Genomic DNA, 18,489 nt, shown 5'->3' on the forward strand with positions numbered 1-18,489 from the left:
CATAGTGGAGATGACTTCAGGAGGAATACCAGAAGCCTTCAAAATCCAGGACTCAAGAGCCACGCCGTCAATTTGAGGGCCGCAGAATTCGGGCGGAAGAACGGACCTTGCGAGAGTAGGTCTGGACGGTCTGGAAGAGGCCACGGCATCTCTACGGATAGTTGGAGTAGATCCAGATACCAAGCTCGCCTGGGCCAGTCCGGTGCAATGAGGATGACTCGACGACCCTCCATCCTGATCTTGCGCAGGACTCTGGGCAAGAGGGCTAGAGGGGGAAACACGTAGGACAGACGAAACTGGGACCAGTTTTGAACCAGAGCGTCCGCGGCGAATGCCTGAGGATCGTGGGAGCGAGCCACGTAGACAGGAACTTTGTTGTTGTGACGGGATGCCATTAGGTCCACGTCCGGAGTGCCCCATTTGCGGCAGATCGACTGAAATACTGCCGGATGTAGGAACCCCTCGCCACCGTCCACGCTTTGACGGCTGAGATAATCTGCCTCCCAGTTGTCCACGCCTGGGATGTGGACTGCGGATATGGTGGACCTGGAGTCCTCCGCCCATTGAAGAATGCGTTGTATCTCCATCATTGCCAGGCGGCTGCGTGTCCCGCCTTGATGGTTGATGTAGGCAACCGCTGTCGCATTGTCTGACTGGACTCGAATGTGCCTGCCCGCCAGCAGATGGTGAAATGCTAGGAGAGCCAGAAGTACGGCTCTGATTTCCAGCACATTGATTGAAAGGGTTGACTCGGACGGAGTCCAAGTGCCCTGTGCTCTGTGGTGGAGACATACCGCTCCCCAGCCGGATAGACTGGCATCCGTGGTGAGAATCACCCAGGACGGGGCCAGGAAGGAGCGCCCTTGGAACAGGGAGAGGGGCCGAAGCCACCACTGAAGAGAGCTCTTGGTCCGTGGCGACAGCCACTGACTTGTTTAAGGAGGAAGGCCGCTTGTCCCAACAGCGGAGAATGTCCAGCTGCAGGGGGCGCAGATGGAACTGGGCAAAGGGAACAGCCTCCATGGACACCACCATTTGACCCAGCACCTGCATCAGACGCCTGAGGGTATGACGGCGGAGCCTCAGGAGAGAGCGCACCGCCAACTGGAGTGACAGCTGCTTGTCTAAGGGCAACTTCACAAGTGCCGGCAAAGTCTCGAACTGCATCCCTAGGTACGTGAGACTCTGGGTCGGAGTCAGAGTGGATTTGGGAAGATTGACAAGCCACCCGAATTGGGCTAGAGTGCTGAGAGTGAGCGAGACACTCCGCTGACAGTCTGCGCTGGATGGCGCTTTGACTAGAAGGTCGTCCAGGTAAGGGAGCACTGCCAACCCCTGAAGGTGCAGAACCGCAATCACGGCTGCCATGACCTTGGTGAAAACCCGAGGGGCCGTGGCTAACCCGAAGGGGAGAGCCACGAATTGGAAATGATCGTCTCCTATTGCAAAAAGTAGCCAACGCTGGTGAGAAACTGCAATGGGCACATGCAGATAGGCATCTCTGATGTCGATGGACGCCAGGAAATCCCCTTGGGACATCGAGGCAATGACTGAACGCAGGGACTCCATGCGAAAGTGCCGCACCCGAACATGCTTGTTGAGAAGCTTGAGATCCAGGATGGGCCTGAAGGTACCGTTCTTTTTGGGAACTAGGAAGAGGTTTGAGTAAAAACCTCTGAACCGTTCCCAGGCGGGAACTGGCACAATTACTCCGTTGGCCTGCAAGGCTGCCACGGCCTGTGAAAAGGTGGCGGCCCTGGAGCAGGGGGGAGTTGAGAGAAAAAATTTGTTTGGCGGACTGGAAGAAAATTCTATCCTGTAGCCGTGGGAGATGATATCTCTCACCCACTGATCGGAGACGTGTTGAAACCAAGCGTCGCCAAAGTGGGAGAGCCTGCCACCGACTAAAAATGTGTCTGGATCGGACAGAGTCACGAGGAGGCTGCCTTAGTGGCAGAACCTCCTGCTGTCTTCTGCGGACGCGCTCTGGAGCGCCAGCTGGATTTCTGGTCCTTGGCTGAGGTAGCGGACGAGGCGGAGGGCTTAGAGGACGACCAGTTGGAGGAACGAAAGGATCGAACCCTCGACTGAAACCTACCCTGGGCAGGTTTCCTGGTCTTGGTTTGTGGCATGGAAGTACTCTTCCCGCCAGTAGCCTCTTTAATAATTTCATCCAGCTGTTCACCGAACAGCCGGGAACCAGCAAAAGGGAGCCCAGCAAGGTACTTCTTTGAAGAAGCATCCGCCTTCCACTCTCGAAGACACAAGATCCTGCGGATAACGAGTGAATTAGCCGAAGCCACCGCAGTGCGGTGAGAAGCCTCTAGCATGGCAGACATGGCATAAGAAGAAAAAGCTGAAGCTTGAGAGGTTAAGGCAACCATCTCGGGCATAAAGTCCTTGGTGAGGGAACGCATCTCCTCCAGACTAGCAGAGATGGCTTTGAGGGCCCACACTGCTGCAAAAGCTGGGGAAAACGCGGTCCCCGCCGCTTCATACACGGATTTGGCCAGAAGGTCAATCTGACGATCAGCGGCATCCTTAAGGGAAGTGCCATCAGCCACCGACACAACGGTCCGGGCTGAGAGCCTAGACACCGGGGGGTCTACCTTTGGGGAGTGAGCCCACTCCTTGACCACCTCAGGTGGAAAAGGAAAACGGTCATCAGAACCACGCTTTGGGAAGCGTTTGTCAGGACAGGCCCTAAGTTTGGTCACAGCGGCCTGAAAACTGGAGTGGTTAAAGAACACACTCTTTACTCTCTTCGGCGAGGTAAACTGGTGCTTTTCTGCCAGAGAGGGCTGCTCTTCTGATACTGGCGGATTGAGATCCAGTACAGAATTAATGGAAGCAATCAAGTCACTAAGGTCTGAGTCACCCTCGGAAGGGTCAATGGGGCACATGGAGTTAGCCTCCGAGCCCCCTGTATAGGCATCCTCCTCGTCCTGCGAGTCCTCAGCCCTTGAATCAGAGCCACGGGGTGAGGAGGGAGAGGGAACCCCGTGGCGCCTTTTAGACGGACGGGGTCCGTGCCCTGATGATGAATCCTCTGTGAGCTCCAGTCCTAAAGACCCCTTAGCAAGAGCATTAGAGGCACCCTGTGAATGGGGCTGATGCATATTCATCAAAGTCCTGGACAAAAGTCCCATGGACTCAGCAAATGACTGGGAGATAGACCTAGAAAAAGACTACCCAGGCCGGGGGTTCAGTCACAGGTGCAGGAGCATCCTGAGAGACCACTGGAGCCGAGACCCCAGGCCGTGGCATCTCCAAGTTAGAGCAAACCTCACAATGTGGATAGGTGCTTGCTTCAGGCAGCGGAAGCTTATATGCAGCACATACAGCATAAAGCTTTGGAGCCTTGCTCCTTCTGTGAGACATGCTGCCTGAGTGGAGGAAAAACGGCTTCTATAAAGGGAGTGATTCCCAGGGAGAATATAGCAGAGGTCCACAACCGGAGACCGGCTGTGGCTTACCAGACCGCTGGAGCGGTGTTGTGTGTCCTCCAGATCCTGAAGCCCGGACCCCCAATGCACAGCACCTCGGCAGGGATGCAGAGTGCCGGACGCCAGAACAGTGAAGAAAATGGCCGCCAGAGCGAAGAGAGGGGGCGGGACAGGGGCGTCCCTGTATGAAAGGGCGGATCTGGAAGGCCATAGAGGCCTGCAGAGGGGGAGTCGCACCCAAGCAGTGGGGAGAGTCCCTCCCCTGTGCAGGACGGCCGCCGGGAGGGGCCATGCCTGTCCCTCTGCATGAGTGACATGCGAGGGCAGGAAATCGAAACTAGGCCTCCGGCGAAGCCAGGGCCTAAATTTGAGCAGCGCGGCCGACGCGCAGGCACCATCGGCGCGGTTCTCAGGAGAAAAGCCAGAGGATCCGCCGTAAATGTCAAAAAGCACAGTAAAGACACAGTAAACACACTCTACCCACACATAAAGAACAGGGACCCCCAAAATATAAACGTCTCAAGGTACTTAGCTGCTGAGACGCAGGGCCCGGTCCCTGGGGGTGAGTGCTCCGGTCCAACAGGGTCCTCAAGGGGCTGTGGATGGAGACCGGTCTCCTGCCAGGCATGGAGACCGTGCTGGCTCCCACTTCAATCCAGAGCCCAGAGGGGATGGTGAAGGAGCACGGCATGTAAGGCTCCAGCCTTGGATAATCAACCTTACAACACCGCCGACACAGTGGGGTGAGAAGGGACATGCCGGGGGTCCAGACGTGGACCCGCATTTCTTCAATCTTCTTCCAAAAAAAGGGAAAAAAAGAAAAAATCATATGAGAACGCATGTGTGCATGTATGCCTCCTAAACACAAAGCGAAAAACTGGTTATGACTGGTTGGCCAGGGGGTGTATAGGCTCAGAGGGAGGAGCTACACCTTTTAGGTGTAGTACTTTGTGTGTCCTCCGGAGGCAGAAGCTATTCACCCAAGGTTTGGGTCTCCCAAAGGAACGATAAATAAAAATAACAAACCTTGAAAGGAAGTGCCTCCTACAGAAACTAAGCTAAAACTGAGGCTGCCTGGCCCAGCCAGGGGGTGTATACTGCAGAGGAGGAGCTATGCTTTTGCATCTACTTAGTGTCCTCCTATGGATAGGCAGCATAACACCCATGGTCCTGTGTCCCCCAATGAGGCGTCAGAGAAAACAAAATAACAAAAGATAACACACATAACAAAATATATACTGTATTAGCCCATGTATCATTATTTCTATTCGTACCGAGATAGAACAAGAGCAGATCACACAACTGTATCACACACATAAATATGAATATTCACCAATATAAATAATAATGAAATAAATACCTGGACCAAAAAATTGCACACACTGCAAATCGAGATTCTGACACTTCCCATCGTAGCATATGCTCTTTTCGTCATTGCATGGATTGCCATTTTGCTGGAAGACATCTTCTGGACAGACTGCCGTTTTTCCAGTGCAATACTCATGTAAATCACATTCGTCTGATTTATTTCTGCATAGCATCCCATATGGAAGAAACTAAGTAAATACAGACAGTCATGTATAAGAATGCTTAGTGCACTATTTACTGTGTATGCTACAGGTTGTAGGGTTGTAATATAGATAACATAACATAGAAGAGAGGATTAGAGATGTTGGTAAGTTTATGTTGGGAGATAAACAATGATATTACACAATACGTATCTTCTACCTCGCATTGGGAGCAGCACTCTCCACTAGCACATTTCACTCCCGGCTTCAGGGTACAGGTCTTGTGGTCACAGCAGGGGTCTCTTCTACACTCCTATGAAAAACCACTTAAAGATTATTATTGTCATATGTAATGATTATTTATTCCTCACAAACATGACAAGCGTATATATCAACTCAGCTGAAGGCCTCCTTCACACGTCTGTGCAAAACACTAACGTTTTGCACAGTCTGTGGTAAAGGTACGTGTGTTCTACATGTGCTGTCCCTTTGCTATCCGTGTGACATCCGGATAGCACACGGACAACATGAGCTGGTATACTTACCTGTCTCCATTGCTGCTGTTACTAACGCATAATGAGCGGGCCAGGAAGCAACAGCAGCTCCAGAGACAGCAGTGCCGGAGATAGGTAAGTATAAAAATTCTTTATTTTCAATCACCTGTGTTTTCTCCGGTACGTGTCACACAGATCACGTCAGTGTGCGGTCCGTGTGACACCCGTGCGGCTGGCAGAAAACAGACATGTCACCATGTGGAGCACATGGACATGCGTGTGCACCAAATGGACACATGGTCCATGTCAAAACACAGACATGTGCGCAAACCCAGTGATTTTAATGGGTCTCTATGTATATCCGTGTCTCCGGTACATATGAAAATGGACGTCACACATACCGAAGACACTGATATGTGAAGGAGGTCTTACTAGCTCTATAGTAAGACTGAGGTTCTGACCTGGGTTAGTGCATACACATCTTTTCTTGAATACAACTTGCTACAACACCAATCCATACAATCTTGTACCATGAAGTGAAAAAGTATACATTAACCCCTTCCAACATGTGATATTCCTACAGGTCTCACGCCGGGGGCATGTTTATTTAGTAGGTTGAGCAGCTGAGCCCATACAATGGGTGTCAGATGCCACCTACTGTATATTAGCTGGCCAGCATCTGAGTGTAAAAGTAGCCATCAAGGTTAAGCTCCAATGACTGCTGTTAACAAATTTCATGCCGCAAGTAACCACTGATGCACTGTTTCGGGAAATGGTACTCATGCATTGTTATGGCAGCCATGGCTGGGCTTCAAAGAAAGTTTTAATTTCTTTTTCGCTCCTAATTGGGAGACCCAGACAATTGGGTGTATAGCTATTGCCTCTGGAGGCCACACAAAGTATTACACTTAAAAGTGTAAGGCCCCTCCCCTTCTGGCTATACACCCCCAGTGGGATCACTGGCTCACCAGTTTTGTGCTTTGTGCGAAGGAGGCAACACATCCACGCATAGCTCCACTTTTTAGTCAGCAGCAGCTGCTGACTATGTCGGATGGAAGAAAAGAGGGCCCATACTAAGGGCTCCCAGTATGCTCCCTTCTCACCCCACTGTATGTCGGAGGTGTTTGTAAGGTTGAGGTACCCATTGCGGGTACGGCGGCAGGAGCCCACATGCTGATTCCTTCCCCATCCCTTTTTACAGGGCTCTGGGTGAAGTGGGATTTACCGGTCTCCAGGCACTGAGACCGTGCTCCATCTGCAGCCCCTGGAGAAGATGCTGGATGGAGCGGAGTACATCAGGGACATGGCCCTGCTTCCTCAAGGTACTCTGTGTCCCCGTGCATTTGGCGCTCACACCGCAGCATGCTGGGTGTTGTAGTGCGCCGGGGGACATCAGCGCTGCGGCGCCTGTGCCATGGCCTCATTCAGCTTCGCTGAAGCAGGCTCACTTATGGGAATTGGTCGCGCCGGCCGCTGGGACTGCGGCGCGGCTGGCACTTGTAGTGCGCCGGGGACTTCAGCGCGGCCTGCGCTTTTACGGCGGCCGCGCTGATAACTAGAGTCCCCGGCTTTTGCGGCCTGCTTCCGTTCGTTCCCGCCCCCAGACCTGCCAGTCAGGAGAGGGGCGGGACGCTGGCCACTTCTAGGAATCGGTCGCGCCGGCCGCTGGGACTGCGGCGCGGCTGGCACTTGTGGTGCGCCGGGGACTTCAGCGCGGCCCGCGCTTTTACGGCGGCCGCGCTGTTAACTCGAGTCCCCGGCTTCTGGGCCTAGTCTCCCTTCGTTACCGCCCACAGCCCTGACAGTCAGGGTAGGGGCGTGACGCTGCATAGCACAGCAGCGCTGAGAGCTGGAGTATGTTTTGCATACTCCACCCCTCTCACTGTGTGCACTGTGAATCCGGATTCCCGCACTTTCTCAGGCACGCCCACGGCTTCCTTCTCTACAAGGACGCCGGCAGCCATTAGTGTCAGTTTCTGTACGATACAGAGACAAGTGTGGAAGACCCTGGCATTCTGATAGTCACACAATCGCTGCAACAGGCGTTAAGCAGCACCTGTGGTGCTAACCCCACTAGTGCAGAAGTGCACTTATAGATATGCTTGTACTATATACATTGCACTGTTTGGTCGCACGTTGTATATACCCTCCTGGATTATGCGGAGGAGTTATCAGCATATTCTCTGTGTAAAACAAAGGTGCAGAACCACATGTTTTTCTATACAGCTGGTACAGCATGTACGGCTATACGGCCGGCAGGTTACATAGACTCCTATTGTATGCACTAATGGCCAGGGGATGAGGACGGTGTCTGCAGTATTTACTGACAGTTTTTCTGAGACTATGGCTATGATACTAGAAGCCTAGCAGTCCGGACATGTCTCTCACAATATGGGCACTGTTGAATCATTGATCCATGGCCCCCCTCAGTGTGAACAACTAACAGCTCCGGGAATGTCACACGCATCCCAGAGTCACGGCTCTGCACGGACGTCAGTCCCAGACAGCCTAAGCGGGCTCACTATGAGCGGCCTCGGTTTCATCAGGGTCCTAGCAGAAGGACTCGCTGTGTAATGAGGCGGAAGTAGCGGCTCAGGATTCTGATCCTGAGACCGCTCTCAATCTGGATACACCTGATCGTGACGCCATAGTAAATAATCTTATAGCGTCCATCTATAGAATGTGGGTTATTTCTCACAGCTCCTCCAGTGGAGGAGTCAGCTTCACGTATTTTTCTGGACCACTCTGCCTTCAGAGAGGCAGTCCAGGAACACCACGCTTATCCAGATATGCGCTTCTCCAAACGGCTTAGGATACACGTTATCCCTGTCCCCTGACTTGGTCAAGGACTGGACCCAGTGTCCCAAGCGGCATCCTCCAATCTCCAGGCTTGTAGCTAGATCCATAGTTGCAGTGGGAGATGGAACTGCACTCAAAGATGCCACTGACAGACAGATGGATCTCTGGTCGAAAGCCATCTATGAGGCTGTCGGCGCACTGTTGGCTCCGGCATTCTCTCCCTTGGGGCACTCCAAGCTATTTCAGCTTGTCTTACACAGATTGACACGGTTACACGTACATCTGTGCCGCAGGTGGCATCCTTAACCTCTCAAATGTCTGCATTTGTTTCTTACGCGATTCAGGTTGTCCTGGACTCTGCGAACCGTGCGGCGGTAGCCTCCGCTACTCCGTGTTTTTAAGCAGAGCCTGGTCTGCTCGTTAAGTGAATGGAAGGCAGATTCTGCTTCCAAAAAAGGTTGCCTAACCAGTTGCCTTTTTCTGCTGACCGACTGTTTGGTGAGCGTTGGATGTAACCATTAAACAGTCCAGGGGTAAGGATTTATCCTTTCCTCAGCCCGGACACAACAAACCCCAACAGAGCAAGAGGCAGTCGGGGTTTTCGGCCTTTTCGAGGCTCGGGCAGGTCCCATTTTTCCTCGTCCAATGTGGACTCAAAAGGATCAGAGGAGCTCAGATTCTTAGCGGGCTCAGTCACGCCCAAAAAAGCGACAGTCTGAAAACCCGCTTCCAAGGCGGCTTCCTCATGACTTGCGGCCTCGGTCGGTAGCAGGCTCTCCCGCCTTGGCGATATTTAGCTGCCATAGGTCAATGACCATTGAGTGTAAGACATTCTGTCTCACGGGTACAGGATAGAGCTCACTTCTCGTCCTCCAACTCGATTCTTCAGAATTTCTCCACCTCCCGGCCGAGCCGCTGCTCTTCTGCAAACAGGGTGCACTCTATAGGCAGAAAGAGTGATGACCCCCGTTCCTCTTCAGGAACAAGGTCACGGTTTTTACCCCAAATTCTTTGCGGTACCTATAACAACGGGCCGTTCCGTCCCGTTCTGGATCTAAAAATGCTCAGCAAGCTCGTGGACACCAGGCGGTTCCGGATGGAATCCCTCCGCCATGTCATCGCCTCAAGGTCCCAAGGATATTTCCTAGCATCATTAGGCATCAAGGATGCTTATCCACACGTGCCGATTGATCCAGAGCACTAGCGTTTCTACGCTTCGTTATAGGAGACGAACACCTTCTGTTCGTAGCTCTACCTTCCGGCTAGCGACAGTCCCACTGGTCTTCGCCAAGGTCAGGGCAGCAGTAGTCACAGTCCTGCACTCTCAGGGTCACTCTGTGATCCCGTATTTAGACGATCTACTTGTCAAGGCACTCTCTTAGGAAACATGCCAACACTGCCCGAACGTTGCGCTGGAGACTCTCTAGAGTTTTGGGTGGATCATCAACTTTTTAAAGTCAGATCCGACCCCGACCCTATCGATAACATATCTAGGCATAGAGTTTCTTACTCTCTCAGCGATAGTGAAGCTTCCGCTAGACAAACAGCATTCACTACGGGCTGCAAGCTCTTCTTTAAGAACCAGTCGCACACATTGAGACGCCTCATGCACTTCCTACGTAAGATGGTAGCAATGGAGGCAGTTCCTTTCGCGCAGTTTTACTGCGTCCACTACAATGGGACATTCTCCGCCAATGGGACGAGGAGTCGACGTCCCTCAACAGAGTCGTCGTTCTTTCTCAGGCGGCCAAGGAATCTCTACGGTGGTGGCTTCTTCCCACCTCTTGGTCAAAAAGAAGGCCCTTCCTATCCCCATCCTGGGCGATAGTTACGACAGACGCGAGTCTATCAGGGTGGGGAGCAGTTTTTCTCCACTACAGCGCTCAGGGTACGTGGACTCAGCAAGAGTCCACCCTTCAGATCAATGTTCTTGAACACAGAGCAGTGTATCTTGCCCTACAAACCTTCCAACAGCGGCTGGAAAGCAAGCATATCCGACTTCAGTCGGACAGCTCCACAGCGGTGGCATACATCAACCACCAAGGAAGAACGCGCAACCGGCAAGCCTTCCAGGAAGTCCGGCAGGTTCTGATGTGGGTGGAAGACACGGCATCCACCATATCCACATTTCACATCCCAAGTGTGGAAACTAGGAAGCTGACTTCCTAAGTCGCTGGGGTGTGGCCGAAAGAGTATGGTCTCCTCACCCGGACGGGTTTCAGGAGATCTGGCGCCGCTGACAGAGGCCGGACGTCGATCTAATGGCGTCACGGCACAACAACAATGTGCCAGCTTCATGGCACGGTTTCACAATCATCGAGCTCTGGCGGCAAACGCCTTAGTTCAGCATTGGTCGCAGTTCCAGCTACCTTAGGTGCCACCTCTGGCATTGTTGCCCAGAGTACTGCGCTAGATCAAGACCGACTGCGGCCGCGCCATCCTCGTCGCTACAGATTGGCCGAGGATGTTGTGGTTCTCGGTTCTGTGGTGCCTCACGGTAGGCTAACCGGGGGCACTACCAGACCAATCAGACTGGCTGTCTCAAGGGCCATTCTTCCATTTGAATTCTACGGCCCTCAACCGGATGGTGTGGCATTGAGTCCTGGAACCTAGTGTCGTCAGGATTACCTCAGGACGTGGTTGCCACCATGAGACAGGCTAGCATACCAACGTCCGCCAAGATTGACCACAGGACGTGGAAGATATTCTTATCTCGGTGCTCGGCGCAGGGTGTTTCTCCCTGGCCGGTTGCATCGTCTATGTTTCCTTCCTTCCTGCAATCTAGGTAGGAAAATGGGTTGTCGCTCAGTTCCCTTTAGGGACAAGTCTCAGCGCTATCTGTATTTTTTCAGAAACGACGACTTCCTCAGGTACGCACGTTCCTACGGGGAGTTTGTCTTCTCAGCACTCCGTACAAGCGGCCGTTAGAGCCCTGAGATCTGAACAAGGTTCTAATTGCTCTCCAGATGCCGCCTTTCGAGCCTTTGAAGGATGTCTCCCTTCCCGCTTTTCACGGGAAGTGGCCTTCTAGTAACGGTCTCGTCTCTTAGGAGAGTTTCCGAGCTAGCAACGCTCTCATACAAACTCCCTTCCTGGTCCTTCACCAGGACAGGGTAGTTCTGCGTCCGGTTCCGGAATTTCTCCCTAAGGTGGTATCCCACTTTCATATCAATCAGGATATCACCTCACCTTCTTTGTGTCCTCGTCCAGTCCATCAATTTCAGAAAGATTTGCATCTGTTGGTTCTGGTGAGAGCACTCAGGTTCTACTTCCCGCATGGCGCTCCTGCGCCACCCGGATGCACTCTTTGTCCTTGTCGCTGGTCGGCGTAAACAGTCGCAAGCTTCCAAATCCACCCTTGCTCGGGGGATCGAGGAACAAATTCTTGAAACCTACAGTTCTACTGGGCTTCTGGTTCTCTCAAGGCCGAAGGCCCATTCTACCAGAGCCGTAGGTGCATCCTGGACATTACGGCACCAGGCTACGGCTCAGCAGGTGTGTCAGGCACCTACCTGATTGGGTCTGCATACTTTTACCAAGCATTTTCAGGTGCATACCTACGCTTCGGCAGACGCCAGCCTAGGTAGATAAGTCCTTCAGGCGGCAATTGCCCACCTGTAGGAAAGGGCTGTTTGACGGCCCTATCACGAGGTATTCTTTTACCCACCCAGGGACTGCTTTTGGACGTCCCAATTGTCTGGGTCTCCCAATTAGGAGCGAAAAAGAAGAAGGGAATTTTGTTTACTTACCGTAAATTCCTTTTCTTCTAGCTCCAATTGGGAGACCCAGCACCCGCCCTGTTTTCTCTGGGTTTTTCTGTTTTTTCGGGTACACATGTTGTTCATGTGGTATGGTTCAGTTCTCCGATGTTTCCTCGGATTGAATTGGTCTTTAAACCAGTTATTGGCTTTCCTCCTTCTTGCTTTGGCACTAAAACTGGTGAGCCAGTGATCCCACTGGGGGTGTATAGCCAGAAGGGGAGGGGCCTTACACTTTTAAGTGTAATACTTTGTGTGGCCTCCAGAGGCAATAGCTATACACCCAATTGTCTGGGTCTCCCAATTGGAGCTAGAAGAAAAGGAATTTACGGTAAGTAAACAAAATTCCCTTCTTTACTTACTGTATATACTGCAATACTGCACTATATAGAAACAGTGAAAAAATGTTTAACCTGTTTTTATAAGTATAAAAACAACAAATAATCCACCACCCTTCTCCCCTTTAGTAATAAACACTTTAAACAAAACCTAAAATAAACATATTAGGTATCGAGCAACCATAAAATCTGATCTATAAAAGTATAAAATAATTTAACCTGTATTGTAAATGCCATAAAGAAAAAAAAAACAATAGGTCACAATTGTTTTTCAATCACTGCACCTCTCACAGAAAATGCAATACAAAGTGATGAAAACTTTGTATGCACCCCGAAATGGCATCAATAAAAACGTCAGTTCATCCCGCAAAAAAAAAACACACGGGTTCATCGATGGGAACAAAAAGTTCTAGATCTCAGAAAATGGTGAAAAATCATTTTTTTCTCTTTTAAAATTCTGAATTTTTATTTCACCAACAACAAAAAAAAAACCTATACAAATTTGGTTTCCCCACAATAATCGAACTGACTTACAGAATTACATTTCTGGGCATTTTTAACAGCAAAATGATCATAATACTATAAAATTAAAAAAAAAAAAAAAATGGAGAAGTTGTGTTTTCATCATTTCACAACATATTTTTTTCCCATTTTCCAGTAGATTATATGCAAAAGAATTGTAATCCTAAGCCGAGTAAATGCTCCACATGTGCTGAATAGATAGCAAAACCAAGAGAAAAATGATAGGACAAAATTAAATATAAATATTATAAATCTTTATTGATTATGTTCAATTAAAAGAGGGGTAGGGGAAAATAAATATCCAACATTACAATGAGAGATATAAAAAGTGGGTGAGCCATAATTGCCCCCAAAAATTGAAAATAATTGAAAATGATCAATGAGCAAAAAAGCGTAGGCACCTTGGTACCTAGTCAGACAAAGTGTATATAAAATGGTGGACAATAACAAAGTCTAAATGGTAGACATGCAACAAAAGACATCCACAAATCTGAACAAATGCATAGTTGGTCACACAGCAAATGTAAGAAAGGTGGAAAAATAGAATTTAGAGTGCCAACATTATTTACAGGTGCCGAAGAGTAACAATATATGTAAAGTACAGTAATGCAAATAATAATTAGGACTAGGGATGAGCAAGCACTACCATGCTTGAGTGCTCAGTACTCATAATGAGTAGTTAATGCTGGAATGGGCGTCACTCGAGTACCTGAGTATAATGGAAGTTAATGGGGAACTCAAGCATTTTTCCATAAGATTTCCTGGAAAAGAAGGGAATTTTGTTACTTACCGTAAATTCCTTTTCTTCTAGCTCTTATTGGGAGACCCAGACGATTGGGGTATAGCTACTGCCCTCCGGAGGCCACACAAAGCACTACACTAAAAAGTGCAAGGCCCCTCCCCTTCTGGCTATACCCCCCCGTGGTATCACGGGTTCTCCAGTTTTAGTGCCAAAGCAAGAAGGAGGAAGCCAATAACTGGTTTAAACAAATTAACTCCGAATAACGTCGGAGAACTGAAAAACCGTTCAACATGAACAACATGTGTACCCGCAAACAACAAAAAAATCCCGAAGGACAACAGGGCGGGTGCTGGGTCTCCCAATAAGAGCTAGAAGAAAAGGAATTTACGGTAAGTAACAAAATTCCCTTCTTCTTCAGCGCTCTATTGGGAGACCCAGACGATTGGGACGTCCAAAAGCTGTCCCTGGGTGGGTAAAGAGATACCTCATGTTAGAGCTGCAAAACAGCCCTCCCCTACGGGGATGTCACTGCCGCCTGCAGGACTCTTCTACCTAAGCTGGCATCCGCCGAAGCATAGGTATGCACCTGATAATGTTTGGTGAAAGTGTGCAGACTCGACCAGGTAGCTGCCTGGCACACCTGTTGAGCCGAAGCCTGGTGTCGCAAAGCCCAGGACGCACCCACAGCTCTGGTTGAGTGGGCTTTCAGCCCTGAAGGAACCGGAAGCCCAGCAGAACGGTAGGCTTCCAGAATTGGTTCTTTGATCCATCGAGCCAGGGTGGCTTTAGAAGCCTGCGACCCCTTGCGCTGGCCAGCGACAAGGACAAAAAGTGCATCTGAACGGCGGATAGGCGCCGTGCGAGAAATATAGATTCTGAGTGCTCTCACCAGATCTAGCAAACGTAAGTCTTTCTCATACCGGTGAACCGGCTGAGGACAAAAGGAAGGCAAGGATATATCCTGATTAAGATGAAACGAGGATACGACCTTAGGGAGAAACTCCGGAATGGGGCGCAGCACTACCTTGTCCTGGTGGAACACCAGGAAGGGAGCCTTGGATGACAGAGCTGCCAGCTCAGACACTCGCCGAAGCGATGTGATCGCAACAAGAAACGCCACTTTCTGTGACAGGCGAGAAAAGGAAACGTCCTTTAGAGGCTCGAAGGGCGGCTTTTGCAGAGCAACTAGTACTCTGTTCAGATCCCATGGATCTAACGGCCGCTTGTACGGGGGCACAATATGACAGACCCCCTGTAGGAACGTGCGCACCTTAGGAAGACGTGCTAGACGCTTCTGAAAAAACACAGATAGTGCCGAGACTTGCCCTTTAAGGGAGCTGAGCGACAAGCCCTTTTCCAACCCCGATTGCAGGAAGGAAAGAAAGGTGGGCAATGCAAATGGCCAAGGGGATACTCTCTGTGCAGAGCACCAGGATAAGAAAATCTTCCACGTTCTGTGGTAGATCTTAGCAGACGTTGACTTCCTAGCTTGTCTCATTGTGGCTACGACTCCTTGAGATAATCCTGCGGACGCTAGGATCCAGGACTCAATGGCCACACAGTCAGGTTCAGGGCCGCAGAATTCTGATGGAAAAACGGCCCTTGGGACAGTAAGTCTGGTCGGTCTGGCAGTGACCACGGTCGACCGACCGTGAGATGCCACAGATCCGGATACCACGATCTCCTCGGCCAGTCTGGGGCGACGAGTATGACGCGGCTGCAATCGGATCTGATCTTGCGTAACACTCTGGGCAAGAGTGCCAGAGGTGGGAAGACGTATGGGAGCCGGAACTGCGACCAATCTTGAACTAATGCGTCTGCCGCCAGAGCTCTTTGATCGCGCGACCTCGCCATGAATGCCGGGACCTTGTTGTTGTGCCGGGACGCCATTAGGTCGACGTCCGGCACTCCCCATCGGCGACAGATTTCCTGAAACACGTCCGGGTGAAGGGACCACTCCCCTGCGTCCATGCCCTGGCGACTGAGGAAGTCTGCTTCCCAATTTTCTACGCCTGGGATGTGAACCGCGGATATGGTGGATGCTGTGTCCTCCACCCACATTAGAATGCGCCGGACTTCTTGGAACGCTTGCCGACTGCGCGTCCCTCCTTGGTGGTTGATGTATGCCACCGCTGTGGAGTTGTCCGACTGGATTCGGATCTGCTTTCCTTCCAGCCACTGTTGGAAGGCCAGTAGGGCAAGATACACTGCCCTGATTTCCAGAACATTGATCTGAAGGGTGGACTCCTGCGGAGTCCACGGCCCCTGGGCCCTGTGGTGGAGAAACACTGCTCCCCACCCTGACAGACTCGCATCTGTCGTGACCACTGCCCAGGATGGGGGCAGGAAGGATCTTCCCTGAGACAATGAGGTGGGAAGGAGCCACCATTGTAGAGAGTCCTTGGCCGTCTGGGAAAGAGAGACTTTCCTGTCCAGGGACGTTGACTTCCCGTCCCATTGGCGGAGAATGTCCCATTGAAGTGGACGCAGATGAAACTGCGCAAAGGGAACTGCTTCCATGGCTGCCACCATCTTCCCGAGGAAGTGCATGAGGCGCCGTAAGGGGTGCGACTGGCCTTGAAGGAGGGATTGCACCCCTGTCTGTAGGGACCGCTGCTTGTTCAGCGGAAGCTTCACTCTCGCTGCTCGAGTATGAAACTCCATGCCAAGATACGTTAGCGACTGTGACGGTGACAGATTCGACTTTGGAAAGTTGATGATCCATCCGAACGTCTGTAGAGTCTCCAGCGTAGCATGTAGACTGAGTTGGCATGCCTCTTGAGAGGGTGCCTTGACAAGTAGATCGTCTAGGTAAGGGATCACCGAGTGTCCCTGAGAGTGCAAGACTGCTACCACCGCCGCCATGACCTTGGTGAAGACCCGGGGGGCTGTCGCCAGACCGAATGGCAGAGCTACGAACTGAAGATGGTCGTTTCCTATCACAAAACGTAGAAAACGTTGATGTTCTGTAGCAATTGGCACGTGGAGATAAGCATCTTTGATGTCTATTGAGGCAAGGAAGTCTCCTTGAGACATTGAGGCAACGACAGAGCGGAGGGTTTCCATCCGGAACCGTCTGGCGTGCACATGTTTGTTGAGCAGCTTTAGATCCAGAACAGGACGGAACGAGCCGTCCTTTTTTGGAACCACAAAGAGATTGGAGTAAAACCCTCGCCCTTGTTCCTGAGGCGGTACAGGAACCACTACTCCTTCCGCTCTTAGGGAGTCCACCGCCTGCAGCAGGGCATCTGCTCGGTCTGGATGTGGGGAGGTTCTGAAGAACCGAGCTGGAGGACGAGAACTGAACTCGATTCTGTACCCGCGAGACAAAATGTTTGTCACCCACCGGTCTTTGACCTGTGACATCCAAATGTCGGAAAAGCGGGAGAGCCTGCCCCCGACCGGAGATGCGGAGGGGGGGGGCTGGAAGTCATGAGGTAGCCGCTTTGGAAGCGGTTCCTCCATTTGCTTTCTTGGGGCGTGCGTGAGCCCGCCAGGAATCTGAGACTCTTTGCGTCCTCTGAGTCCCTTTGGACGAGGAGAATTGTGTCTTGCCCGAACCTCGAAAGGACTGAAACCTCTGCTGCCATTTTTTCTGCTGAGGTTTGCTTGATCTGGGCTGGGGTAAGGAAGAGTCTTTACCCTTGGACTGTTTAATGATGTCAGCCAATGGCTCGCCAAACAGTCTATCTCTAGATAAAGGCAAGCTGGTTAAACATTTTTTGGAACCAGCATCTGCTTTCCAGTCCTTTAACCACAAGGCTCTGCGCAAAACTACCGAATTGGCGGACGCCATTGAGGTGCGGCTGGTAGATTCTAGGACCGCATTGATAGCGTAAGACGCAAACGCAGACATCTGCGAGGTAAGGGACGCCACTTGCGGCACCGCTGGATGTATGATAGCATCCACTTTTGCTAAACCAGCTGAAATAGCTTGGAGTGCCCATACGGCTGCGAATGCTGGAGCAAACGACGCGCCGATAGCTTCATAGACAGATTTTAACCAAAGGTCCATCTGTCTGTCATTGGCATCCTTAAGTGAAGCGCCATCCTCCACTGCAACTATGGATCTAGCTGCAAGTTTGGAAATCGGGGGGTCTACTTTTGGACACTGGGTCCAGCGCTTGACCACATCAGGGGGGAAAGGAAAACGTGTATCCTTAGAACGTTTAGAGAAACGCCTTTCTGGATGAGCGTCGTGTTTCTGGATTGACTCTCTGAAGTCAGAGTGATCCAAGAAAGCACTCAATTTACGCTTGGGATAGAGGAAACGAAACTTCTCCTGCTCTGCAGCTGCCTCCTCTGCAGAAGGAGCTGGGGGAGAAATATCCAACAGTCTATTGATGGCTGAGATAAGCTCGTTTACCATGGCGTCCCCATCCGGGGTATCCAGATTGAGAGGGGTTCCAGGATAAGACTCCTGATCACTCTCTTCAGACGCATCACAGGGCGACTGATTGCGCTGAGACCCTGAGCAGTGTGATGACGTTGAGGGTCTTTCCCAGCGAGCTCGCTTAGGATGGCTGGGGCTATCATCTGAGTCATAATACTCAGCCTGGGAAGCCGGGGACCCCCTTGCAGTCTGGATTAATTCCAACTGAGGGGGATTAGAGGACAGAGACCTCGCCGTGTCCATAGACTGAGCCCCAGTCATGGATTGCAAAGTTTCAAGGATTTTTGCCATAGTCACAGACATTCCATCAGCAAAAACTGCAAAGTCTGTCCCTGACACCGGGGCAGGACTTACAAGCGTCTCAGCCTGGGTCACTACCCCTCCGGACTCCGGCTGGCGAAGCAGCACCGGATCTGAGCATTGCACACAATGGGGGTCTTTGGAACCTGCTGGTAGAGCAGCCCCACATGCAGCACACGCAGTGTACAC

The 18,489-nt window shown here is 51.2% G+C and overlaps 1 protein-coding gene across 2 annotated transcripts in view; it reads right to left on the reverse strand.

Annotated features, from left to right (window-relative positions):
• LOC142301860 (disintegrin and metalloproteinase domain-containing protein 9-like) overlaps positions 1–18,489 on the reverse strand; it is a 168,964-nt gene that overhangs the window by 56,907 nt on the left and 93,568 nt on the right. For both annotated transcript variants that reach the window (XM_075342901.1, XM_075342902.1), the window contains 2 exons: positions 5,175–5,267; positions 4,807–5,002 (listed from right to left, as the gene is read on the reverse strand). In XM_075342901.1, the coding sequence (XP_075199016.1) occupies positions 4,807–5,002; positions 5,175–5,267 (289 nt within the window). The remainder of the gene's footprint in view (positions 1–4,806; positions 5,003–5,174; positions 5,268–18,489) is intronic.

This window comes from Anomaloglossus baeobatrachus, chromosome 4 (assembly GCF_048569485.1).
Source record: "Anomaloglossus baeobatrachus isolate aAnoBae1 chromosome 4, aAnoBae1.hap1, whole genome shotgun sequence".
Taxonomy (NCBI): domain Eukaryota; kingdom Metazoa; phylum Chordata; class Amphibia; order Anura; family Aromobatidae; genus Anomaloglossus; species Anomaloglossus baeobatrachus.